The sequence below is a fragment of the Phragmites australis genome, chromosome 5, assembly GCF_958298935.1.
Source record: "Phragmites australis chromosome 5, lpPhrAust1.1, whole genome shotgun sequence".
NCBI lineage: Eukaryota > Viridiplantae > Streptophyta > Magnoliopsida > Poales > Poaceae > Phragmites > Phragmites australis.
Window position 1 is genome coordinate 31,791,246 of NC_084925.1, and position 27,235 is coordinate 31,818,480.

Genomic DNA, 27,235 nt, shown 5'->3' on the forward strand with positions numbered 1-27,235 from the left:
CTCTTGAGATGATTTCTTGTTTTTTTCACCCTACTTATTTTCGAATGTTTAATTATGCTCGACGTTTTACAGGTATTGGACACCTGCTTGCGGATGCTCAAGCTGAGCACAGCTTGTTTTTTTTTTTTTCGATCACGAAGAGAGATTCCTTGGTCTTTTTTAAAATTTAAGGTAGAGTAATATCGAATCCTAGCAGATCAAGAAACTCATTGAAATCAATTTCTTAGAAAAGTACCTACAAACCGGCACACCTCAGATTTAAGCCTGTACGTTGGCCGTCCTGAGCACAGCTTGTGACTGACTTGCACTCTTTGCTTGATGACATGCTTGTGTTGTTTGCACTGCTGCTGTTTTGTCATGGAGTCAAATCCATGGTTCAGCGGACAGTGCCATGCACTCTTTGCTCGAATTCAAGAAGGTCATCACCAGCGATCCAGATAGAGCCTTGAGCTCATGGAACACAAGCATCCCCTTTTGCGAGTGAAACGGCCTCTTATGTTCCTGGAAGCACCCCGGTCGTGTCACGAAGTGTCCCGATAATAATAATAATAATGTCATCTTCTAAACTGTTGCTCGGTTGGACGATCGGAGACTGTGGATGCGTAGATCTCGTCAAGATGAATCCGTTTTGCTATCTACTGTCGCGTTTGGGCACTTAGTAAATTTGTGATGAGCCTAATAAATTTAGACCGCTGGTTAAAAATAAAAAAATAAAAATAAAAAAGGATAAGGCTCGGTGGGATCGGCTCCCACCCGATCCCACCCGCACTCACCACGCCCTCGCTTTCTGGGCTGACGCCGTCACCCTAGCCTCCGGTCACCACCTTCTCCTCCGACCGTTGCCGCCTCCGGCCGCCGCCGCTGCAGCCGTCTCGATCCCCCCCCTGTCGCCGCGCACCTCCGCCTCTCGCCGCCGCTCGCCCGACCTCCCGCCGCCGTCGTGCCCAGTTGTCGGTTGTTGGTCGGAGCGCTGCCGGTCGGTGGTGGGGAGGGAGGGGAGCAGGGGGGCGTGATGGGGAGGAAGAAGCAGGGAGGGGGGCCGGCTGACCGGTCGGCCAGAGAAGAAAAGAAGGAAGGAAAGGAGAGGGGAAGAAGAAGAAGAAGAAGAAGAAGAAGAAGAAGAAGAAGAAGAAGAAGAAGAAGAAGAAGAAGAAGAAGGAGGAGGAGGAGGAGGGAGGAGGAGGCCGTCCACGGGTTCGCCGGTTTTTCCTCGCCGGTTTGCGGTTCCGCTCCAAAGGTGACTCCTCCGTAGTCCTTAGATGCTTGTAGGAGATTGAGTTTAGTCGTCCGCGTTGTCGGTTAAGTGTATTGTTGGTCCAGTTAGTGAGTAGCGCGTCATTTAAATTTGAGGTCTAACCGGTGTTGGTCACGAGTATATGTCTATAATGGAAGTTGTAGTTCATGTTATAGGCGTACCGATGGCGTTGGCGTTGTTCCTTTTTGGGTAAGTGGTTTAGGTGCTTTTGGCTATTTGGGGTCGGTGTTCGGCGAGGTTTAGCCGTACGTTGTGGCTTATTCTTTGGTCTTTGACTGAGCTAGAGGGGGGTCTTACTCGGCGTCTAGCAAGCTAGTTGGTAGATGTCTTTCTGAAGCCTTCGGTTGTCGAGAACGCTGGGTTTTGGCGTATCAACGTGCGTCTTCTTTTACTTCGTCGTTGCGGCGTCGTTGTGCTAATTGTGTGTTTGTTCAGGTTGTGCCACCTCATGTCGCGGCTAGTGCCCGGCTTCATCATCGGTGAAGGCAAGTGAATGTGGCGAATGGCTACGCTTTAACCTATTATTTGGTTGCCTACATTCCTTTAATTACAATGCATTCATCTAACCTGAATAACTGATTATGAGCTGGTTACTATGTTATTTACTTTCCAGAAGTTTACTCGATTATTGATTTACGAAGTGTAGTAAGTATGATATGCCATTCTGCAGTTGTTCACTATTGTATTATGCAATTTTTTTGAAGTCTCAAGTATATTCTGGAAGTTATGTTGTTGGTTATGCATGAAGCACGTCATACATATACATCTCATGCATTGGAAGTTTGTCGTCGTCTTCTGGCCGCGACCGTACCGGTACAGCACCGTATGTTACCCGAGGATGGGTACGGTGCACACCCTTACATTACCCGAGGAGGGGTAAGGGTGAGGAAGAGCATGTCATGTGCATGGTTATGTATTCATATGAAGTTCAATGAGTTATTCGCATCAAGATCTTATTTCCTTTAGTTGGCTTGTATATATGATGCGGCCGTGAAGGTTTATGCCAACCGAATGTTAAAATGGTTAATGTTGCCGTTGGACTTGCTTAGTCATAGTTGTTTCTTTTGATGTTGATAGTCTGTTTTATTACTAGTTTCTATTTAGAAATGATTGCATATTCAACTGTAGCTAAATAGCTTTTTAAAGTAAAATTCACTTGCTGAGATTTTTGAATCTCACCCGTGCTTTCTTTCCAGGTTCTTTTTGAGGTGTCAATCGCATGCGGGATGGGTAGCTACACGTCGCCTGCGCGTTCACCTCCTCTTTTGGGCTAAACTTTTGTATTGTTAGATAATGTCTTTTGCCCTGTGATGTATATAGTGAGACTGTGGTGGTTAAGTGGTTTGGTCAAGTCTTGTACCTCGTTTGTTAGGATATTTATATTGCTAGTGTGATATTCTATAATCTGATCTGTCTGTGTGTGTTTGTTGCCTGTTATACCTCCACTTTCAAGGGAGGTGCTGCCGAAATTTTCCTTTAACTTTCGACAGATCTGTAGGTTGGTCTGAGTGACCTTCGGGGCTTATTTTGGTCCCCGGGGCGTTACACGAAGCTAGACCTTCGCTGGCAAGGCTTGTCGGGCACTATCTCCCCCTACCTTGGGAACCTGACGTTCCTCAGGGAACTCAACCTCTCCTCAAACACTCTCCGGCTGGTTACCTCCTCTCGACTGTCTACGCAAACGAGAGGTCATCGATTCCAACTACACTTGCAAATTGTTCCAACCTAAGATTGTTAAACCTCTCTCAAAATTTTGTAATTCCTCCTAATGTGGGTGACGAGAAATATGTAATTAATAATTATACATTTACTTTGATAAGTCTATCACCTGCAGCCTTGAAGCATTGCCTAGGGACCAACTTCATAGCTAGATAAGGGGTCAGCTTGTCATTCGAGTTCGATAATCCTAGAATGCTCTAGGTGAAAATCTAACATTAACACTTGCGCTTGTGGTACCTATGTTGTGCGCATAATTAGTATTAAGACTAACTCCATCACCCATTGGTGGCTTAACAACATCCATTGGTCTTGTGCGAAGCTAGTACGAAGCTGACTCTGCTATGTGGTCATGGTTACCCATTTGGGCGCTCTGGGAGGAACGCTCACCAGACTGAACGATAGCTGAGTGTGGTTGTAATGTTAATTAAAGAGGAGCTGACCCTCAGGTCCTCCGTAGAAATCAAAAACCTTAACCATGTAGCTAGTGGCACTATAGTCATGTGGTCCTCTGTATTTCCAGAACAGATATAGAAGGATCCATATCATACACAAATATTAAGTAATTTTGTTATTCACCAAAAGCCATGTTGCATTTGTACTCTAATTATTTTTTTAAAGAACAACATTATGGACTTAGACTTCAAAACGTTATCGGGGATCAGAGCATAAAGAAACCTGCATACCTATCGCCAACTCCCAGTGCCGCAGCTCCAGTTGACCAAGTCGCTCTAGCTAGCATACCTAGATTTCCATACAAGACATGAAGTCTCGATTCCATGCATCTTGGTGGCTATTTGTTTCATGTTCATTCGTTCTCTTGGCAATGCGCGTGTGCAAGAAAGCGCGACCTGCAACAATGACGCCACGCATTGGCTGAACGCAATTTCTGGTACCATATTTTGTTGAGAAAAATCCTTGCATTCATCTATGAGATGAGGATCAATGACTTGTAATATTTGTTCTGGAAAGCTGCTCTCCACGAAGTTGACGATGTTAAGTCCGTCCTTGAACATAGGATGTGTTGGTCTTTTGCCTGTCAGCATCTCCAAAAGCACTATTCCAAAACTATACACATCCCCAGAAGTTGATACATGGCATCTGCCGGCGTACTCTAAAGAGGCATGCATGTCAGTCGTGAAGTTATGCAAAAGTATTTGTGTTGTACCAGATAAAATAAATGTTATATAGAATCATCATACCTGGAGGAATATATCCTATAGTATACTTCAAACCAATTATACTGACTGAGCATGTTGATGTTGACGAAGAATCATCATAAAACCTTGCGATACCGAAGTCTCCCAAAAGAGCGGTCATATAAACATCTAGAAGGATGTTACTAGGCTTCACGTCACAATGAACAGTGGGCCTTCCACAGTCATGATGCAAATAGTCTAATGCATCAGCTATGTTTACGGCTATGCTTATTCTTTGGGTTAGGCCTAGACGCTTATTTGGAGCTTTACCCTCTCCATTGGGATGCAACCATATGTCCAGATTGCCATTAGGCATGTACTCATAAACTAAAGCTTTGAAAGCATCGCCATTGTTGTTGATTGACGAGCATGCAGTTATGATGGGGAGAACATTCCGATGTTCAATACTTCTCAGTGCTTCACATTCTGACATGAAGCTTTTCTCTGCACCTTGCATCTCAAGGTTAAAAACCTTCACGGCCACCTCCGTTTTGTTTTCCTTTGACTTTCCTCTGTAGACTGAACCATAGCTTCCTCTCCCAACAAGGTTAGATTCTGAGAAGTTCCTTGTGGCTCGAGCTAGATCATTGTAAGAAACTTTAAGAAAATCCCGACGAAAAGAAGTTGGTGATATATATATATTTTTGGGGTCTTCTTCACAAGGAGTAAAAGGTAGACCAACCATAATACGAGCGACATGAAGCCAAATATGGGAATCAACACTCTGGCCAAGTAATATTGTTTTCCAATTCTATGAGAAACAGTTGGGCAGGAGGGCATATGGAGAATGACAGCTCCTCCGTAGAGTCCCCGATTTCCATAGAGTGAAACAACGGTAGGATCTGCTAACACTCCATTTTGTGGTAATTCTCCTTGGAGATTATTGTATGAAAGATCTAGCTTGTTGAGGATTGATAGATAATTGAGGGTTATAGGGATGCTCCCCGACAAATTATTATGGGAAAGGTTGAGTAAGATCAAGCCCTTTATGTCGCCTAATGACGCCGGAATGTCTCCTATGAGAAAATTTTGGTCCATTTCTATTGTTCCTAAGTTTTGGAATTGCCCCAGACCATAACTAAGGAATTTCCCCAGTAAACTTGTTTGATGAAAGGTCTAGTCGAATGAGTTGTTTAAGATTTCCAACCCATATAGGTATGTTACCCTGGAAGTTATTGTAGCTAAGGTTCAGCACTGAGACCCTCGAATTCATTTCTATCTAGATAGAGATATATCAACTGAGTAAGGTAGCCGATGGAGGATGGAATTGAACCGGTAAAGTTGTTACCACTGAGATATAGAGCTTGTAGGTTTTTTAGCTTTCCAATCCATTCTTCAACTGCGCCACTCAAATTGTTCTCTTCCAGTCCCAGTAGAACCAGGTTATGAAGGTTCCCTATGGTAGGGGGAACTATCCCTGTCAATTCATTTTGGCCGAATGTCAGATATTCAAGTGTGGTGGATAAGGTACCAACTGAATCTGGTATATCGCCCTGCAGCCGATTACCAAAGAGCGAGAGCAAGTTTAGAGAACCACAGTTTCTCAAAGCATGTAAGAATTCCCAGCTTTGCCTATCCTCTGCTTCAAGCTCGTTCATTTCAAGGTTTAGCTTGTTTAGGCTAGAAAGCTTTCCCAAAGAAGCAGGAACTAGGCCTGTGAAACTGTTGTTTGATAAGTCTATCACCTGCAGCCCTGAAGCATTGCCTAGGGAAGCTGGGATTTGACCTACGAACATGTTGATTCCCAACGTTAGACGTTGGAGACTAGGGACGACATCCCCAATGTTAGATGGCAAAACCTTGCTTAGCTTATTTGACTCCAAACCTAGAATTTGGAGACGAGACATATTAATCGATTGTGGGATTTCACCTGAAAGGCTATTATGACCGAGTTTCAAAACCGTCATATTGGACGATTGCCAAATCCCATGGGGAATGCTTCCTTCAAGTTGATTTTCTCTAATGATGCAAATGGACAAGCTGGTGAGGTTTGAAAAGGTAGGAGGGATGATCCCGGTGAGATTATTATAGCCAAGACCCAAAACTTCTAGACTGGAAAGCGAGCCTATTTTAGGAGGAATGGTACCAGAGAGGTGGTTGTGAGAGAGGTTCAGATTCTTTAGTTTGGAACAATTTGTAAGTGCATCAGGAATATTCCCCTCAAGTGAGTTCCCATTCAGATAAAGAGTATCCAGTTGCTGGAGACCATTAAGAGGAGGTAACTCGCCAAAGAAGCCGTTAACTGACAGATCAACCACACTAAGGGATGTCAGGTTTGCAAGAGAGGAGCTGATTTTGCCATCTAAACTTTGGCCCGAGAGGTTGAGCCCCGAGACACGCCATGGTCGCGTCTGGGTGCATGTGACATACTTCCACCTACAATAGTGGGTGTCCGTGTTCCAAGAGCTCAAGGCCCCATTAGGATCGCTGGTGACGCCCTGCTTGAAATCGAGCAGTGAGTGCAGATCCGTGCTGTTTTCATGAACGCAGTAGACGTTTCCAGCTCCATAGCACAGGAGCAGCAATGCCAGCAGTATAAGCATGGCGAGTTGCGCCAGCTGCTTGGAGAGACACATAAGGCTCTTGTCCCCTGCAAAATATAAAGAATAAACCTGGTGGCATACTATATACTGCATGTTCGCGCGTACTCTATTACTGGCTAGAACAAGGTAGCTTGCAAGTTCCTTCAGAAAAATCAACAAGCGCAAGCCTGTTGAATTCGCCTACGAGATATCCGTGCAATACATGTGCTTGTCAGTTACTTAAAAGAAAGGAAGAATTTTGGCAATTGTTCACACTTCAGTCTCAGCAATAATTGTTGGCGAGCATTGCTGAGTTACAGCAAGTAACAAGCTAAAATGGTATGTTAAGTAGGAGCACTAATCAGAAGGAAAGAGAGAGAGAGAGAGAATAGGGTACCTCTGCTCGGATGCAGCGCAGAATACAGCAACCTTTTTTATCTCCTTGGTTTTGCCGGTGGTGTACTGGTGTGTGAACTGTGAGTTTCGAGTTGGATACTCAGCCGGTTCAGGCCCCAGGGGTTTAAAAACAATTTTACAGCGCCATAACATCCACACACCCCTTATCTATTGACAAGATTGTTGCGGTATGTTTTCTTTGACACGGTAGCCGGTCAAGTCAACCTGTATGTTTTCTTTGACACGGTCAAGTCAAGTCAACCGTTTATCTGCCAACATTTGCTTAAGTACAATGGCAAATGATTTCTTCTCCATACAAAGTATATCCTACCGCACATGATCATGTCATTCTATCTGTATCTAGTACTCCTTATGATTATGTCCTACCAAGCACAACCTTCTCTTTTCTTTTCTAATTCTTCTCGGTATATGATTATTTTCTTTGCGAGCAATACATGCCATCCTACCTATACCCAATGCAAGAAAAGTTTTTGTTCCACTTTTCCCTTGTCAGCAGCCATAACTATACCATCTAAGTCTATGCGCATACCCCCTCCAGTCATAAATAAGTGATATTTTAGGTTGCATGTAATCGCAATATTTAAACTTTAACCATCAATACTTCTTCACATATTGAGATCAGATATTTGGAACTGATATAGCAGTAGATTTGTTTCGAATGGTAATTTCATAATATAATAACTTTGTTATATTTGTAAACACATTGCAAAGAAACTAACGGAGAAAGTTCCATGTCACTTATCCATGGTTGGAGAGAGTATCTGGTAAAAACCTGCAGCAGCGAGTTAGTTTCAATCTCCTGTTCTCGCTGAATCGTTCTACAACCTGCACGTTGAAACTTGAAAGGGGAGCAGGAGTTGCACGCTCTTCTAAAGAAAAATTGGTGAATGAAACCAAACCAATATATGAACGTCATGCCATCCTGCATGATATACAACAACGGAACATTAATCCACATTCAGACAACCCCTTCATCTACTTCTGCTTAACCGTAAAGCTCCCAAGAACAAGCTTGGTCCCTCCAAAATTGGCAACAAATTTGATAATCTAGTTCTGAGCCCATTCTCGTGCTGTGCCTAAGCAGAGCAGAATTAGTTACTTCCCATTAGCAGCGCGTTCGTGCAGTTGGCGAGAGCACAACATATTGTTGATGATACTAGATATTACTGAACACTCCAAACCTGAGGCCCTCGGTGTGCGTCAGCAGTCCCATCAGCCGCCGGTAAGGTGACCTTGGGAGCGCGCGGCTGCAATCGGAGGCCAGACGGGGGCGAGTGGCACGGGAGACTCTAGTGCCCGCGACGCCGCGGCTGTTAGAAAATTTGGCAGGTCAAGGTCGCCGCTGCCGCAGCGGTCAAGCGAAGCAACCATTGCAAAAGTGATTTGAACAAATAGGACGTGTGTGTGGATGCAATGCAACGCGCAAGCAAAACCGCCCCCTTTTAAACGGCTGGCGGCCCGTGCGAGCATCGATCGGGATCCTCTGCAGTTGCAACTAGCAGAATTAGTTAACTAGCAACTGCAGATAGCTACAGTAAAATGCATTAGGATCCATCATCAACTGTCGGATAAAAACAACGGATCAGAGCAGATGCTACAGTAAGTTGCTACAGTAATGCATTGCCTTCTCCACTACAGAGGATCCGGGTTCGTGCGCGCATTCAAGCAACAACGCACACGGCAGAGCCCCATCGAGCAGGCAGGGCTTTCTTCCTCGCCTCGCCGGTTCGCTTGCAATTGGAAATCGATTCCATCAACCAGGAAATATGTAGGATTAAGAATGATGACTAGAGAGGATGAATAGTCATGTCAATCAGTTTTTTTGGAAACGGATGATCTTTTTCTATTTTATCATCCAATGCACATTAAAATATAGAATGAAAGCAAGAAATCAAAAGACAATTCACAATGAAAGACTCTTGATGTAACCATGACTTTTATGGATGTATATGAATACTAGGTTCCATTAAAATTTATTTTAAGAGTCATAGCTAAAAAAAATTATAACTTTAAGAGGAACTACTAAGGAACAAGAATCAAGTCATCAGATGAAGTTCTTCGAAATGATAGATCTAGATGCAAGGGAGCGCGCGGTTGCAATAGAAGGCCAGACGGGGCCAGTGGCACAGGAGACTCTAGCACCCGCGATGCCGTGGCCGTTAGAAAATTTGGCAGGTCAAGGTCGCCGCTGCCGCAGCGGTCAAGCAAAGCAACCATTACAAAAGTGATTTGAACGAATAGGACGCATATGTGTGTGGATGCAATGAAACGCGCATGCAAAACTATCCCCTTTTAAACGGCTGCGGCTTCCCTCTCCTAATCCTTGTGCCCATCTGTGTCCCTACACACGTGGAGGCCATCCCTCCCCCCTGCAGAGTCGGCCCGCTTATTCTTTTCCATCCACCGCCCCACTCCAAAAGAAAACGGAGCCGTTGCCGTGTTATCGTAACTTCACGTGCTTCCGTGAAATTAATGGAGGGAAAGGGCGTCAAATACTCAAAGGTGGCGCCAATTCCATTATATAACTACCTTTTTGTGAGGGAACGAGTACTAATGCCAACACATAATTATCAGATTGTCAACTTCGCCACAACAAAAATGGCATCTCAGCCGAATCATCTCCTCCTGGAGAATCACCCCAGGTCTACCATCAAGGCTAACTACATGGGAGTAATGACATCGCCATATCTTCCACAAGTACAAAGCATCATCATGTCATCTCCTGCTGCGGCCACATCCTCACAAAATTTAAGTGCTGAGATTAGAGTTATGTTTGGGAGCTAAGGGTTGCTCCCCTATTTAAAGGAGTGTTGTGAAAGAGGATGACCCATGTTGGGGTGTATCTTTGTAGTTTTGTTGCTGTTCAGGAGAGGGTATACCTTCTAAGGACCCGGAGAGAAGCATTGTATGCTAACGCTCAACCCGTTGACGGTAAATTGGTGTTGCAAATGGTGCTTGCTAAACTAAATTCGCAAAATAATTAAATTGGAGTTGGATTAACAGGGTTGAGTTTGCAGAATTCATATTTTCAACCCTCCCATGAGCATTCCGCAGTGATCATCTTGTCGGTTAGATTAATCGATGTCTTTTCAACTTTTGAGGAGGATGTGTTTTTGCATGCAATTTTACTTTGAAGAAGTTGTGGTGTGGTTACCGATAGTATGACTGTCCTGGGAATGTGAGCAAGATGTGAAGTTCTTTAGTATGCCAGTTTGGCATGTTTCTGAATGTACTGGTCAACACAATTTACCTATTGGTCCAACTGCCTCTGGATGGAAGTGCTCTGGTATTCAAGTTGGAAAGTGCAAATCTAAACTTGTACCATGAAGGATGAGTCTTTAGATGTTTGGAAGGATTGAATTAGGCAAGTGGTTGTAATCTCCTGATCACCCCTTCTAGACTTGGTGATACATCGGGATGAGAATGACCAACTGGAGGTTTATATCTTAACGTTGTGACTGTCTCTTGTGTAGATCTACCCACACTCGTATTTTTGGAGTTAGTGATGTTGGTAGAAGAGGTGAAGTGTTGATGTTTCTTTAATCCTGAACCATAAAGGTTTTAAATTGATCCTCCATGTGAAGGAGTTGAAGTTGAAGCGAAGAAGGTTTATATTCTTATTGGGGGTTTCGACCCGAGTTTGTGGAGTTAGCCAAACAATATTTTTGGTGTGAATGCATCCACCAAAAAGGATGTTTCTGGGCAACTAATGCCTTGATTTTAGAACTAGTCGAAGAGAGTGTCTCATAATTGGCTGATATAGTATTAGCAGAAATGTTGTGTGTTCTTGGATTTGTTTTCCCTTCTAAGAGTGAGAAGACAACGAAATGGTAAAGATCGTCCAATGTAACAGAGATTTGAAGTTTTCTTGGATTCGCTGGCCATTACCGACATTTTATACAAGGTTCTTCTTTTATTGCAAAACCTATGACTGGACTTACTCAAAAAGGCGTTCCATTTGTATGGACTGATGAATGTGAGGTCAGTTTCCAAACCTTAAAGAATAAGTTGGTGAACGCCCCTATTTTGGCTTTGCTCGAGAGTGGTAAGCATTTCACAGTTTACACTGATGCTTCTTGAATCGGATTTGGCTGTGTGCTTATGCAAGAAGGTCGGGTAATTGCATATGCTTCCAGACAATTGAAAACTCATGAACAGAATTATCCCACTCATGACTTAGAATTAGCTACAGTAGTTTTTGCCCTGAAGAGTTGGAGGCATTACCTGTATGGGGAGTCATGTGATATTTTCACTGATCATAAGAGTCTCAAGTACATTTTCACTCAAAGAGATCTGAATTTGAGACAGCGAAGATGGTTAGAATTAATCAAAGATTATGATCTGACAATTCAGTATCATCCCGGAAAGGCAAATGTGGTAGCTGACGCCCTTAGCAGAACAGGTGTACCTAAAGCAATAATGTCCTTACATTCAGACTTGGATTGGATGGGGATATCTTTTTGCTTTGCTGGCACTGTGCAGAAAGAAACTCAAATGATCATCCAATCTACTATACCTGAACGTGTACGTGAAGCTCAGCAGCATGATCGTCTTCTTTTAGAAGTTCAAAAGAGAATTTCAGCGGGAAAATCAAAAGAGTTTAGTGTGGATGAGCATGGTGCGATACGCTTTAGAGGCTGTCTTTGTGTACCACAGAAGGCAGATGTGAAAATGGATATATTGAGAGAAGCTCACCGGACTCCTTATACTATTCATCCAGGTGAAACCAAAATGTATCGAGACCTAAAACAAAATTTTTGGTGGAAAAGGATGAAAGTGGATATTGCTAAGTACGTTGCAGCTTGTGGTGTCTGCCAACAAGTAAAGGCTGAGCATAAAAGACCTGCAGGATTAATGCAATCCTTAGAAATCCCAGAATGGAAATGGGAACATATCACTATGGACTTCGTTGTTGGGTTGCCTCGTTCACCTCGAGGCAGAGATGCTATTTGGGTTGTCGTGGATAGGCTTACCAAATCCGCACATTTTATCCCAATGAAGACAACCAGTTCGGCACATGATTTGGCTCCCTTGTATATCAGGGAAATAGCGAGGTTGCATGGTGTGCCAAAATCGATCGTTTCGGATCGGGATTCCAAATTTGTATCTCAGTTTTGGCAAAGTTTGCAAAGTGTCTTGGGCACAAAACTTTCTCTTAGCACAGCCTTCCACCCTCAGATGGATGGTCAGTCAGAGCAGACCATTCAGACTTTGGAGGACATGCTTCGTGCTTGTGTCTTATCTTGGAAAGGCAATTGGGAAGATCATCTGGCCCTAGCAGAATTTGCTTATAATAATAGCTATCAAGCAAGTATTCGGATAGCTCCTTTTGAGGCCTTGTATGGCCCAAGGTGTGTTTCCCCTTTGTGTTGGGATTGATGTTGAATCAATCATGATAGAGAAAGACCTGACCGTAAAGTGCCACCCAGTACGTATTCTGGATTCCTTAGAGCGAGTCATGAGAAGGAGAACTATCAAGTTTGTGAGAGTTCTTTGGACAAATCAATCAGAACGAGAAGCAACTTGGGAACTTGAAGAACAAATGCGCAAGGAGTATCCTGAGCTCTTTGAGACTGGTGAGTCATAAGTTTTGAAATATTTTATCTCTATTCCATAGTTGCTATGGAAGCGGCAGAATTCGGGGACGAATTCCTTTAAGGGAGGGGGGGGGGGGGAGAATGTAATACCAAATTTTTTTTGAGAGAAAAAAAGAGAGATTTGACCAGAATTTGACTTTTTATTCGTTGCTCGTATGGACGATCGGAGATCGTGGTTGCGACGTTCATCTCGTCGAGACGAATCCATTTTGCTATTCATATGTCCGTTCCGGACACTTTGTGACCCGTAGCAAGCACAATAAATTTAGACCGTTCGTTGTTTTAAAAAATAAAAAATAAAAAAAACAACAGATAAAGCTCCGGATGGATCAGTCGTCACCCCGACCCATCTAAAGCCTTCGAGCCGCCTCGCGTTTTCTCTCTCTCTCTCTCTCCCCGTCGCCACACCGTGCTGCTGTCCGCCGCGCCGGCCGCTCGCTGCTGCCGGTTGCCGCGCTACCGCCGGCCCGCAGCCGCTCCCTGCGCCCCGCACTCGCCGCCGCCGCTGCGCCGCGCTCGCCGCCGCGCCTCTTGCCACCTGCCGTGCGCGCGCGTCGCGTGCAGCCGCGCGTCTGAAAGGACAATGATGTCGCCTAGAGGGGGGGTGAATAGGCGTTTTTACAAAAATTCAACCCTTTCTACCGTTGGCCTAAACTTGCAGCGGAATATAAACTAACGAGTTTTTCACAAGAGAAAAACCTAAATATGCTAGGCTCAACTAGTGCACAATCACCCTAAATAAGTGTGGAAATTACAATCCTAAGGTGACAAAAATTACTCAATTCTAGCAAGAGATATGCAATAAAACTTAAATTGAAAAAGGCTGAAAATACTGTTCATATGCCTGAAATTACTGTTCACCCCGGAGTCTCCGGTGTAGTCCGGATACTCCGGTGTGTACAGGTCCGGAAACTCCGGTAAAGTCCGGATTCTCCGGTTTCTGTACAGAACAGAGCCCGAAACTGAATAAAATTAATGAGTGGAGAGTTCTAGCTCAAACCAAGTGATGTCGTGTGTTCCCGGAGATGATTCCAAGTAGATTCACGAAGAACCTACACTCAAATACACACAAACAAGTAGATCGAGCAATATGCACGAAGATTTGAGCAAGAACATAAATGAAAGGAAACAAGAAAGGAGACACAAAGATTTGTTTCCCGAAGTTCGAATTCACCACCGTGAATCCTACGTCTCCGTTGAGGAAGCTCCAACGAGCCGGGTCTCTTTCAACCGCTTTCCTCGATCCACTCTTGATTTCTTCCCTTGCGGAGGCGAAATCGAGCCTTTCACAAACTTCCGCGGCAACCCACAACCTTGGGTGCTCGTCGACGACGCCTAACCGCCTAGGAGGTTTCACCTCCAAGAGTAACAAACACGACAACGAACTTCTTGCCGAGAACTCAAGTGCTCAAGATTGGATTTTGCTCACTTGCACTCAATCTTCCAATCTCTCAACCCAACTCACTTTTCTTCTCAAATCACACACTAGAATAGAGTGGGAGAGGTTCTTTTGGCTCTAAAAATGTGTTCTTTTCGTGCCCTTCCAGCAGCCCCAAAGGATGGGGTGAGTGGGGTATAAATAGCCCACTCCAAAGAACTAGCCGTTACTGTTTTTGACAGAACTGACCGGAGTATCCGGTGAACACCGGAGTATCCGGCCCTAAATCCAAATACGGCGTCAGAACGGTCACAGAATGTGTCAGAACTAGCCGTTACGCTCTTTTCTGGACTTTTACCGGAGTATCCGGCCTACACCGGAGTCTCCGGTCGACACTTAACCCAGAAAACACCCCCGGAGACTTCCCGGAGTCTCCGGCCACTCCAGGTACCGGAGTATCCGGACCTCACCGGAGTCTCCGGCCTTTACAGGTACCGGAGAGTCCGGTCTTCACCGGAGTCTCCGAGTACAGCATAGCTGACCTTCGAAAAACGACGATAACTTTTGATCCCGGAGTCCGATTTCGACGATTTTGGACTCTATGGAAAGCTTATTCAGAGGGCTACACATCCCAACTGAATTCATGACCTAAAACACATAGGATCAAATTAGGAACACTCCAAAACCCATTTTGGACACTTCCGCACTTTCCGCTCCGGACTCTTAACAACAAACTCTCACTTTGGGTTTGGTTGGGAACTCTTGAGCACTGAGACGCGACAATTAGCTCACGTTGCATCCCTCTTAATAGTGCAGCATACCTATACTCAAATTCAAAGATAAAACTCATTTGAACCACTTTGAGCTTTTGAAAAACTTTCAAGTACCGCTTCTTTCTTTCAAACCTTGAGGGTTGCCAACTTCCATATATTCTTCACTCCATCTCTTCTTGATTCTTCATATGATTGATGTGAATCATCCATAGCTTCACATGGCCTCGCACGGTCCATCGGCGTAAAGCCTTCACTCGCTCTTCACCACCGCCTTGGTCCTTCGGCGCCAAGCCATTTGCTTGCCCTTCACCACGGATGGTCCATCGCAGCCGAGTCTTGCTTGCCCTTCACCGTTTTGCCATACAAAACCACTTTGTATTCGACATCTTCAAGGAATTCACTTTTTCATATATGGAGTCCACTTTTGTTCTTCACTCTTGGCATATGTGATTTCAATTCAACTTATGCCTTCTTATAGATCCTAACCCCAACTCACTCTCAAGCACAAAGCACATGGGTTAGTCCATAAAACCTAAATGACAACATTTATACCTTAAGTTACTTGATCTCCACAAGTAACTTATTAGCCTTCATGCATATTGTCAATCTTCATATAGAACCTAACCCCACTCATTCTTAAACACATAGCACACGGGTTAGTCCATAAAACTCTATTAACAAGTCATACCTTTAGTTACTTGATCTCCACAAGTAACTTAGCATTCAAGCTTATTGCTAATCTTATTGAGCTTCTTCTTCTTCTTATGAGCATCACTAAAAGCTCATTTACTTTTGATGCAATTCTTTGAACTCATGGCATTTCTCAAAGAATCCATGCTTCATCATTTATGCATCTCCTATGGAATAACCTAATAGCAATTCTCAATATGATTGTTAGTCCATAGGCATTGTCATCACTCAAGCTTCTTCTTCTTTTTATGAGCATCACCAAGAGCTCATTTATCTAGATGCATATTTTCAATCTTCCCATTCACCTAGAGGTCATGCATGTCTCTCATCCATGCATCACCTATGGAACAATCTACTAACAAACTTAACACCATTGTTAGTCCATAGGTATTGTCATTAATTACCAAAACCACACATAGGGGCTAGATGTACTTTCAGCGTCGTTGTCGCTCTTTCGGTGCAGCTGCGCGCCGCCACTGTGCACGCCGGCCACCGCGCGCTCTCTCTCTCTCTCTCTCTATGTGTGTGCGTATAGACAGGGAAACAGAGAAGCAAGGAAGCCGGCCGAAGAAGAAGCAGGAAGGAAGAAAGAGAAAAGAAAAGGAGAAAAAAAAAGAAAGAGAAGAAAAAGAAAAAGAGAAAAGGAAAAATGGGAAGAAAGAAGAAAGAAGAAAGGAAGAAAGAGAAAAGAAAAAGGAAAAAAGAAGAAAAAGGGAAAAAGTTGGAAATTTCGTAATTTTGTCGGATTCGTAGTCAACCCTTCAAATGTGATTCCTCGGTAATTCCTAGACGTTTGTGGTTGGATTGAATCAAATCACTCAATTCCTATCTTATCATTTCATATGATCAATAGTCTGATTCGTTGCAATAATCGTTATTGATTCGAAGATACGACATCCAAGTCGAAACATTCATTTCTTTCAACGGAGCAAAGTCTAATTAGTGAGAACATTGATTCGACTCTGAATCGGAGATAGTGTATCATTTCATGTGATACAGTTTTATGTTCGGTTTTCCGAAATATAGGCGTATATGCGACGTTTTCAGGCGTAGGAATGACGCTTCATATTTTATGTGTTTTAAATATGTTTTAGTGCTAATAATATACCTGTAAAGGTGGTACTGCTTCCGGATGTTCTTGATCGAAATTTCTTCGTCGCTTTTGGTAAAAGGCAAGTAACGTAGGGGTGTGATTCCGTGCTATGTTTATATTCATGTCTTACTTCTTTTGCAAATAAAATTGAAGTATATGGTTTTTTTTCTAATTATTCAAATCATGGATGATGTTGCATTTGATTATTTAAAACCATGCTTTTCTTATTGATTTGGATTGTACCTTTGTCTTCATGAATCAGTTGTGGTTTTTATCATGAGTCATTCAAAAGGAAATTAAGAATTGACGTCAATTCACATGCATACATATGCATTTATGCACTTCATATAGTGATAAAGGACGATCACTGCCATTGTGCGTGATTCATACCGGTACATGGAGTTGCATGAGAAGTTGGCATCGTCCAGCTCTCAAATGGAGTTACATCATGGCATTCATACATCTTTTTATGATATCTGGAGAATACAGAATTCTGGGAGTTGGATGCCATATTTTTGTGGGAGACCGGGTTGGATTTTGTCGTTACTTTCTCGACAAATATTCGGAAATGATATTCTCTTTAAAACCATGTGGTTTTTTTTAGGTTGTGAGAAGAATGTTTTATTCCCTAATACTTTTAAATGGAGTGAGATGTGTTTATATTCATAGCTGTTACTTGCTGAGCTCGTCTCACCCCCTGTTAAATCTTTTACAGGTATGTTTAGATGTTGACGTGCATTTTAGGGATGGATCTTGGTAGTTGCACGCACTACCTCATCACAATGTCGATAACTCAACCGGTGTTTATAAGTTGTGTTTTTGGTGGTCTGTTGTTTGTTTTGTATATGTTGTGGTAAGACGCTGGTAGCGTCGTGAAGATTTCTATATATGTGCTGGTTATATCTTATATTGTCTGTCTGTGATCTTTTTTGTGATCAGTTATACCGCCCTATAGAGGAAATATTACCAAAATTTTCTGTTTTCAAATAGATATGCTTAGTTGTAAAGTAGGGTGTTACAGTCACCTCTTATCTGCACAATAATTAATAACTAGATCATAGTAGGAAGCAGCTAACATGAAACGTTGCTAAATATGGGAGTAACATGAAATGTTGCATACCATTGGAGTCTATTGTGGAGATGGTAATCAAATTCTGGACTGAACATAACATGATGATAGATAACATAGAACTGCCTGATAGAACTCATCAGCTCAACATAATACAGAAACGTAATGCCAATTTTCTTTTCATTACTGCTACCACTAAAGAGGGTGGGGGGGGGGGGGGGAATCTATGCAGCGTAGCTGTAGACGACTCCTGCTGCAGCACTGCTTGGATGTCCACCACCTGTCACTAACGTGGATCTCAAAACGGTAGATCTCATCCAAATAGAAAAATTATCATTCATGCTCATTATTTGACATATATGATAAAAAATTTCCCCTAAAGAGCCAACCATCTGTATAGCTTTGTAAATAGAACTTCTGGATACAAGCTAAGATGTGCGTACAAAATAGGCTAAGCGTACCACAGCACTAACGCACAAAATCGCGTCGAAGCCACCAGACTTCCCAAGCTTTTGTGCCGCAACAGGAATTTCGAAGCTGCCAGGAACGCTAGCAACCTAAAGAAGGAATTGAAACCACTCTTGGAAAAAAAGAAGAGAAATCAGGCCACCAATGACTAAAATGCATACTGTTATGTTCTCGTCTTTGACGGATTACCGCTGAAAGGTCTCCAGAGCTACCTACAGTAGCAAGTTTGTCACTACCTCGTTGAATCGTGCCACAACCTGCACGTATCGAAACAGCAGAAGTTACAGTCTTGCATCATTGGCTGCTTGCGAGAGCTTCTGCTTAACCTCAGAAATTGTGAGAATAAGCTTATTAGCCCCTCTCTAATCTTAAGTCATAGCCTATTTCTTGATTGAGTCTAAATCTGACTAGTTATGTCGCATTAGAGCATGTACTATGGAGTGATTAGAGGTGATGTTTATGAAAAAACCGGGTTTTTCCCCTCAATTGAACTGGCACATAAGTTATCATGCTTGTATATCATTATTTGAGTCTCCAATAATTATTCTAATAATTATATATCCGATTTGCCCTATGAACGAATATGCAAGCATACGTTTCGTATTTGTTTGAGAAATATCAAGGAGATTCCTCAATATCATGCTAAGAATAGCTAGGATTTTCAGAAGAAGATACCATTCTTTTGATGCTTGTCATTTGGGATCATTTCCCATATAAAAAAAAGAAAAAGAGTCAAAGAAATGACAGGAGATGTTTCCCATGCCAAATCAAAAAAGAGAGGTAAAAGATACGATAAGTATTTGATTTGCAAGTCTAGATCAATACCAGCAAAAACATCTCGTAATAAGGTATGAGCGCCATGCTAAATGTCAATGTTTTTACTTCCAAAACAATCCTTGAGAGGATTGATCTTGCTAGAAGAATATTCTTTTGGTAAGAAGGTGGCACCAAGAAAAAATATCATTTGATGAGATGGGAGAAAATATGCTTACCTAATAAAAGGGGCCTAGGTATTAAGGACTTAAGCAAGTTGAATATTGCACTTATGTGCAAATGGTGGTGGAAGATTGAAACTGGTACAAGCATGTGACAATCAATTGTTAATAAAAAGTACTTTCAAAATGTCTTGGTTGCTACTGTCAAACACAAATATAATGACTTCTCTTGTTGATCCGATATGCTAAAAATGAGAAGCTTGTATCTTCAAGGTAGAAAAGTCCTGATTGACAATGGAAAGGCTGCTAGATTTTGGGAGGATATGTAGATCTCTTCTAGCCCTCTATCTTTTATGTTTCCAACTCTAAATTCTATTTGTAATCAAAAGAATATTACTATATATGACTATCATCAGTTGCATTGGGATCTTACTTTTAGGAGATGGCTTACTAATGATCTCCATTTGCAATGGTCTTTGATTCAGAGCTGGCCTGGGAGTATTCATCTGGGTGATACTAATGATATAGTATCTTGGTCTTTTGATAAAAAAAGTACCTTTAGTGTTAAATCCATGTATTCATCTGGCTGGCGAAGGATGCTCCTTATCAGCCATACGAACACATTTTGAAAGCCAAAGTCCCCTTGAAGATTAAAATATTCTTGTGATTGATGGATCGTAATTCCATTCTCACAAAAGATAACTTGATTAAAAGAAGATGGAGTGGAGATCCCTCTTGTTATTTTTGCACTCAGAATGAGACTTGTCAACATCTTTCCTTCCTTTACCCTGTTGCTAAGGTTGCATGGGGTGTGATTGCTACTTTCATTGGTACAGATACCATCCCTAACTCTTTTGAATAATATTATAAACGGATTGATGATAACTTTACGGCTAGAAAATCTTTTGCTACTCTTGGTTTGGCTGCTGTTTGTTGGTCAATTTGGAAAGCCATGTAATAAGGCATACTTTGATAAGAAACTGACAAGTGATCCAGCTGACATTATCTTTCATGCTTGTTCTTTTTGAAAATTTGGGCATATTTACTTAATGAAATGAGTAAGGAAGATCTCTTGCATGATGCTCAAGGACTCTGGAAACGGTGAACCACCTTTCGGCTAGACGCCCGGCTCGTCCCACCGGTCAGTTGCAGTTACTCGAAATCACTCTTAGGATGATGATGATCAACATCAGATTAAGGAAGACTGTGCCGGTGCTTGATCACGCTGCTTGACACAAAATCCTGACGTCCTCTCCCTAATTATCCCATGAGTGATATACTGCTAGCTAGTCATCGCAGTGTTGAACAATCTTCTCTCCTTTTTCAGTACTCTAGTTAATCTTGATTGCTACTCTGTGATATGTCTGTTTTCTATATGCATCTTTGTTAGATGTTAGGTGTACTGAACTCCCTCTCCCACCTGCTTCCTCGTGAACTTACAGTCTCTAGTTCTAGTTGTAAGATACTTTTATTCCGTTATCTCGATAATGGACCTTGGTTTCCCGTTGTCGAAAAATTGAACTAGCATATGTGCTTTATTGGAGAACAAAATACTTAGTTAAGCACCACTGCTTATATTAAAACTAACAAGATAGTTAAACATATTTAAGTACATGTAGCCTTTGTTTGTATTAGAAATTACAAGTTTTATGTAGATACTTAACACTCTTTTTCTTTAAACAGCTAGGCATAAGTACATAGCATTGTTAATGCCCTAGCGTTCATGCTGTCACCTGTGCGTGTACAATGAATAGCGTGCCTTGATTCGCGAACACTCACCACTCCAAACCTGAGCCCCTCGATGTTGATCAGCGACCCCATCAACCGCCAGTGCCCTGCGGCCACCGCGAGGGCGGCCGTCGTTGCCCTGGTCGTCGCGTACTGGAAGCAGGGCAAGGGAAGGAGACGGTGCGCGCTCGCGCAGCCGCGGATGGAGGAGAGACGGGGGCGAGCGGGACAGCGAGTGAACGAATGGGAAGTGTGTGGACGCAACGAGCATGCAGAGCCAGTCTTAGGCGGCGGCAGAGCTGAGCAAATGAGCAAGTGACCATCCGAGTTGCAACACGCAAGCTGACAACACATACTGGCTTCGATCGGCACGGCACCGTTACCAATTTGAAGAACCAAGGTGACAATCTCTTGAGATGATTTCTTGTTTTTTTCACCCTACTTATTTTCGAATGTTTAATTATGCTCGACGTTTTACAGGTATTGGACACCTGCTTGCGGATGCTCAAGCTGAGCACAGCTTGTTTTTTTTTTTTCGATCACGAAGAGAGATTACTTGGTCTTTTTTAAAATTCAAGGTAGAGTAATATCGAATCCTAGCAGATCAAGAAACTCATTGAAATCAATTTCTTAGAGAAGTACCTACAAACCGGCACACCTCGGATTTAAGCCTGTTGGCCGTCCTGAGCACAGCTTGTGACTGACATGCACTCTTTGCTGGATGACATGCTTGTGTTGTTTGCACTGCTGCTGTTTTGTCATGGAGTCGAATCCATGGTTCAGCGGACAGTGCCATGCACTCTTTGCTCGAATTCAAGAAGGTCATCACCAGCGATCCAGATAGAGCCTTGAGCTCATGGAACACAAGCATCCCCTTTTGCGAGTGAAACGGCCTCTTATGTTCCTAGACCTTCGCCGGCAAGGCTTGTCGGGCACTATCTCCCCCTACCTTGGGAACCTGACATTCCTCATGGAACTCAACCTCTCCTCAAACACTCTCCGGCTGGTTACCTCCTCTCGACCGTCTACGCAAACGAGAGGTCATCGATTCCAACTACACTTACAAATTGTTCCAACCTAAGATTGTTAAACCTATCTCAAAATGTTGTAATTCCTCCTAATGTGGGTGACGAGAAATGTGTAATTAATAATTATACATTTACTATAAATATTGTTAACATTTAAACTTGTGTTCGGTGATTTGGTCTTTTTCTTTATCTGTTAGTTTATTAGCTTTGCTATTCTCCCTCTCCTATTTTCTCGGTTGAGTCTGTTAGTGCATGACTGCGTTTGTGAGACTGTGCGAGAGTTGAGCTCTGCGTGTACATGTTCACGCGGCAGAGCGCGTCGCGCGGAGTAGCCGCGCTTACCGGGCCTGCGTGCCCACGTTCTTACTCTAAGTACTCAATAAAAGGGAATGAAAAACAGAAAATGCTGCAACGGTTTTACGCAGCACCAAAACACCCTTGTTCATCATGTTTCTGAGCTCTCCGCTCACTCCTTCCACTGCTCGATCAGTTGAGTTTTGCAGGTTACAGCTGACAAATATGGCATACATTTACTTTGATAAGTCAATCAGCAGCCTTGAAGCATTGCCTAGGCACCAACTTCGTAGCTAGATAAGGGGTCAGCTTGTCATTCGAGTTCGATAATCCTAGAATGCTCTAGGTGAAAATCTACCATTAACACTTGCGCTTGTGGTATCTATGTTGTGCGCATAATTAGTATTAACACTAACTCCATCACCCATTGGTGGCTTAACAACATCCATTGGTCTTGTGCGAAGCTAGTACGAAGCTGACTCTGCTATGTGGTCATGGTTACCATTTGGGCGCTCTGGGAGGAACGCTCACCAGACTGAACGATAGCTGAGTGTGGTTGTAATGTTAATTAAAGAGGAGCTGACCCTCAGGTCCTCCGTAGAAATAAAAAACCTTAACCATGTAGCTAGTGGCACTATAGTCATGTGGTCCTCTGTATTTCCAGAACAGATATAGAAGGATCCATATCATACACAAATATTAAGTAATTTTGTTATTCACCAAAAGCCATGTTGCATTTGTACTCTAATTATTTTTTTAAAGAACAACATTATGGACTTAGACTTCAAAACGTTATCGGGGATCAGAGCATAAAGAAACCTGCATACCTATCGCCAACTCCCAGTGCCGCAGCTCCAGTTGACCAAGTCGCTCTAGCTAGCATACCTAGATTTCCATACAAGACATGAAGTCTCGATTCCATGCATCTTGGTGGCTATTTGTTTCATGTTCATTCGTTCTCTTGGCAATGCGCGTGTGCAAGAAAGCGCGACCTGCAACAGCGACGCCACGCATTGGCTGAACGCAATTTCTGGTACCATATTTTGTTGAGAAAAATCCTTGCATTCATCTATGAGATGAGGATCAATGACTTGTAATATTTGTTCTGGAAAGCTGCTCTCCACGAAGTTGACGATGTTAAGTCCGTCCTTGAACATAGGATGTGTTGGTCTTTTGCCTGTCAGCATCTCCAAAAGTACTATTCCAAAACTATACACATCCCCAGAAGTTGATACATGGCATCTGCCGGCGTACTCTAAAGAGGCATGCATGTCAGTCGTGAAGCTATGCAAAAGTATTTGTGTTGTACCAGATAAAATAAATGTTATATAGAATCATCATACCTGGAGGAATATATCCTATAGTATACTTCAAACCAATTATACTGACTGAGCATGTTGATGTCGACGAAGAATCATCATAAAACTTTGCGATACCGAAGTCTCCCAAAAGAGCGGTCATATAAACATCTAGAAGGATGTTACTAGGCTTCACGTCACAATGAATAGTGGGCCTTCCACAGTCATGATGCAAATAGTCCAATGCATCAGCTATGTTTACGGCTATGCTTATTCTTTGGGTTAGGCCTAGACGCTTATTTGGAGCTTTAGCCTCTCCATTGGGATGCAACCATATGTCCAGATTGCCATTAGGCATGTACTCATAAACTAAAGCTTTGAAAGCATCGCCATTGTTGTTGATCGACGAGCATGCAGTTATGATGGGGAGAACATTCCGATGTTCAATACTTCTCAGTGCTTCACATTCTGACATGAAGCTTTTCTCTGCACCTTGCATCTCAAGGTTAAAAACCTTCACGGCCACCTCCGTTTTGTTTTCCTTTGACTTTCCTCTGTAGACTGAACCATAGCTTCCTCTCCCAACAAGGTTAGATTCTGAGAAGTTCCTTGTGGCTCGAGCTAGATCATTGTAAGAAACTTTAAGAAAATCCCGACGAAAAGAAGTCGGTGATATATATATATTTTTGGGGTCTTCTTCACAAGGAGTAAAAGGTAGACCAACAATAATACGAGCGACATGAAGCCAAATATGGGAATCAACACTCTGGCGAAGTAATATTGTTTTCCAATTCTATGAGAAACAGTTGGGCATGAGGGCATATGGAGAATGACAGCTCCTCCGCAGAGTCCCCGATTTCCATAGAGTGAAACAACGGTAGGATCTGCTAACACTCCATTTTGTGGTAATTCTCCTTGGAGATTATTGTATGAAAGATCTAGCTTGTTGAGGATTGATAGATAATTGAGGGTTATAGGGATGCTCCCCGACAAATTATTATGGGAAAGGTTGAGTAAGATCAAGCCCTTTATGTCCTAATGTCGCCGGAATGTCTCCTATGAGAAATTTTTTGTCCATCTCTATTGTTTCTAAGTTTTGGCATTGCCCCAGACCATAAGGAATTTCCCTAGTAAACTTCTTTGATGAAAGGTCTAGTTGAATGAGTTGTTTAAGATTTCCAAGCCCTAGAGGTATGTTACCCTGGAAGTTATTGTAGCTAAGGTTCAGCACTGAGAGCTGTACGAGGTTTTCAATACTGACTAAGGTAGCCGATGGAGGAGGGAATTGAACCGGTAAAGTTGTTACCGCTGAGAAATAGACCTTGTAGTTTTTTTAGCTTTCCAATCCATTCTTCAGGTGCACCACTCAAATTGTTCTCCTCTAGTCCCAGTTTAACCAGGTTATAAAGGTTCCCTATGGTAGGGGGAACTATCCCTGTTAATTCGTTTCTGCCGAATGTCAGATATTCAAGTGTGGTGGGTAAGGTACCAACCGAATCTGGTATATCTCCCTGCAACCGATTATCATATATTGAGAGCTCGATTAGAGAACCACAGTTTCTCAAAGCATGTAAGAATTCCCAGCTTTGCCTATCCTCTGCTTCAAGCTTGTTCGTGTCAAGGTTTAGCTTGTTTAGATTAGAAAGCTTTCATAGGGAAGTAGGAACTAGGCCTGTGAAACTGTTTTCTGATAAGTCTATCACCCGCAGCCCTGACGCATTGCCTAGGGAAGCAGGAATTTGACCTACGAACGTGTTGGCTCCCAACGTTAGACGTTGGAGACTAGGGAGGGCATCCCCAATGTTAGATGGCAAAAACTTGCTTAGCTTATTGAACTCCAAATCTAGAAGTTGGAGACGAGACATATTAATCGTTTGTGGGATTTCACCTGAAAGGCTGTGATTACCGAGTCCCAAAACCGTCATGTTGGACAATTGCCAAATCCCATGGGGAATGGTTCCTTCAAGTTGATTTGCTTGAACACTGAAAAAGGACAAGCTGGTGAGGTTTGAAAAGGTAGGAGGGATGATCCCGGTAAGATTATTGTAGCCAAGATCCAAGCCTCCTAGATTGGAAAGAGAGCCTATTTTAGGAGGAATGATACCAGAGAGCTGGTTCTCAGCGAGGTCCAGAATCTTTAGTTTGGAACAATTTGTCAGTGTATCAGGAATAATCCCCTCAAGTGAGTTCTTATTCAGATAAAGAGTGTCTAGTTGCTGGAGACTATTAAGAGGAGGTAACTCGCCAAAGAAGTTGTTAACGGACAGATCAACGACACTAAGGAACGTCAGGTTTGCAAGAGAGGAGCTGATTTGGCCTTCTAAACGTTGGCCCGTAAGGTTGAGCCCCGAGACGCGCCATGGTCGCGTCGAGGTGCATGTGACACCATTCCACCTACAATAGTGGGCGTCGGTATTCCAAGAGCTCAAGGCCCCATTAGGATCGCTGGTAACGCCCTGCTTGAAATCGAGCAGTGAGTGCAGATCCGTGCTGTTTTCATAAACGCAGTAGACGTTTCCAGCTCTGAAACACATGAGCAGCAATGCCAGTAGTATAAGCATGGCGAGTTGCGCCAGCTGCTTGGAGAGACACATAAGGCTCTTGTTCCCTGCAAAATATAAAGAATAAACCTGGTGGCATACTATATACTGCATGTTCGCGCGTACTCTATTACTGGCTAGAACAAGGTAGCTTGCAAGTTCCTTCAGAAAAATCAACAAGCGCAAGCCTGTTGAATTCGCCTACGAGATATCCGTGCAATACATGTGCTTGTCAGTTACTTAAAAGAAAGGAAGAATTTTGGCAATTGTTCACACTTCAGTCTCAGCAATAATTGTTGGCGAGCATTGCTGAGTTACAGCAAGTAACAAGCTAAAATGGTATGTTAAGTAGGAGCACTAATCAGAAGGAAAGAGAGAGAGAGAGAGAATAGGGTACCTCTGCTCGGATGCAGCGCAGAATACAGCAACCTTTTTTATCTCCTTGGTTTTGCCGGTGGTGTACTGGTGTGTGAACTGTGAGTTTCGAGTTGGATACTCAGCCGGTTCAGGCCCCAGGGGTTTAAAAACAATTTTACAGCGCCATAACATCCACACACCCCTTATCTATTGACAAGATTGTTGCGGTATGTTTTCTTTGACACGGTAGCCGGTCAAGTCAACCTGTATGTTTTCTTTGACACGGTCAAGTCAAGTCAACCGTTTATCTGCCAACATTTGCTTAAGTACAATGGCAAATGATTTCTTCTCCATACAAAGTATATCCTACCGCACATGATCATGTCATTCTATCTGTATCTAGTACTCCTTATGATTATGTCCTACCAAGCACAACCTTCTCTTTTCTTTTCTAATTCTTCTCGGTATATGATTATTTTCTTTGCGAGCAATACATGCCATCCTACCTATACCCAATGCAAGAAAAGTTTTTGTTCCACTTTTCCCTTGTCAGCAGCCATAACTATACCATCTAAGTCTATGCGCATACCCCCTCCAGTCATAAATAAGTGATATTTTAGGTTGCATGTAATCGCAATATTTAAACTTTAACCATCAATACTTCTTCACATATTGAGATCAGATATTTGGAACTGATATAGCAGTAGATTTGTTTCGAATGGTAATTTCATAATATAATAACTTTGTTATATTTGTAAACACATTGCAAAGAAACTAACGGCGAAAGTTCCATGTCACTTATCCATGGTTGGAGAGAGTATCTGGTAAAAACCTGCAGCAGCGAGTTAGTTTCAATCTCCTGTTGTCGCTGAATCGTT

The 27,235-nt window shown here is 42.8% G+C and overlaps 1 protein-coding gene and 2 pseudogenes across 1 annotated transcript; all 3 read right to left on the reverse strand.

The window, feature by feature from the left end:
- Positions 1–3,519: 3,519 nt before the first annotated feature.
- On the reverse strand, positions 3,520–7,247 carry LOC133919259 (receptor kinase-like protein Xa21; annotated as a pseudogene).
- Positions 7,248–18,026: 10,779 nt separating this feature from the next.
- Positions 18,027–21,977, reverse strand: LOC133919258 (6,7-dimethyl-8-ribityllumazine synthase, chloroplastic-like). Its single transcript, XM_062363606.1, is given in 3 exon segments — positions 18,027–18,266; positions 18,339–18,434; positions 20,892–21,977. Coding segments are annotated over 3 exon segments (528 nt in total). The 5' UTR covers positions 21,195–21,977; the 3' UTR covers positions 18,027–18,137.
- Positions 21,978–22,851: 874 nt separating this feature from the next.
- On the reverse strand, positions 22,852–26,565 carry LOC133919260 (receptor kinase-like protein Xa21; annotated as a pseudogene).
- Positions 26,566–27,235: the final 670 nt, after the last annotated feature.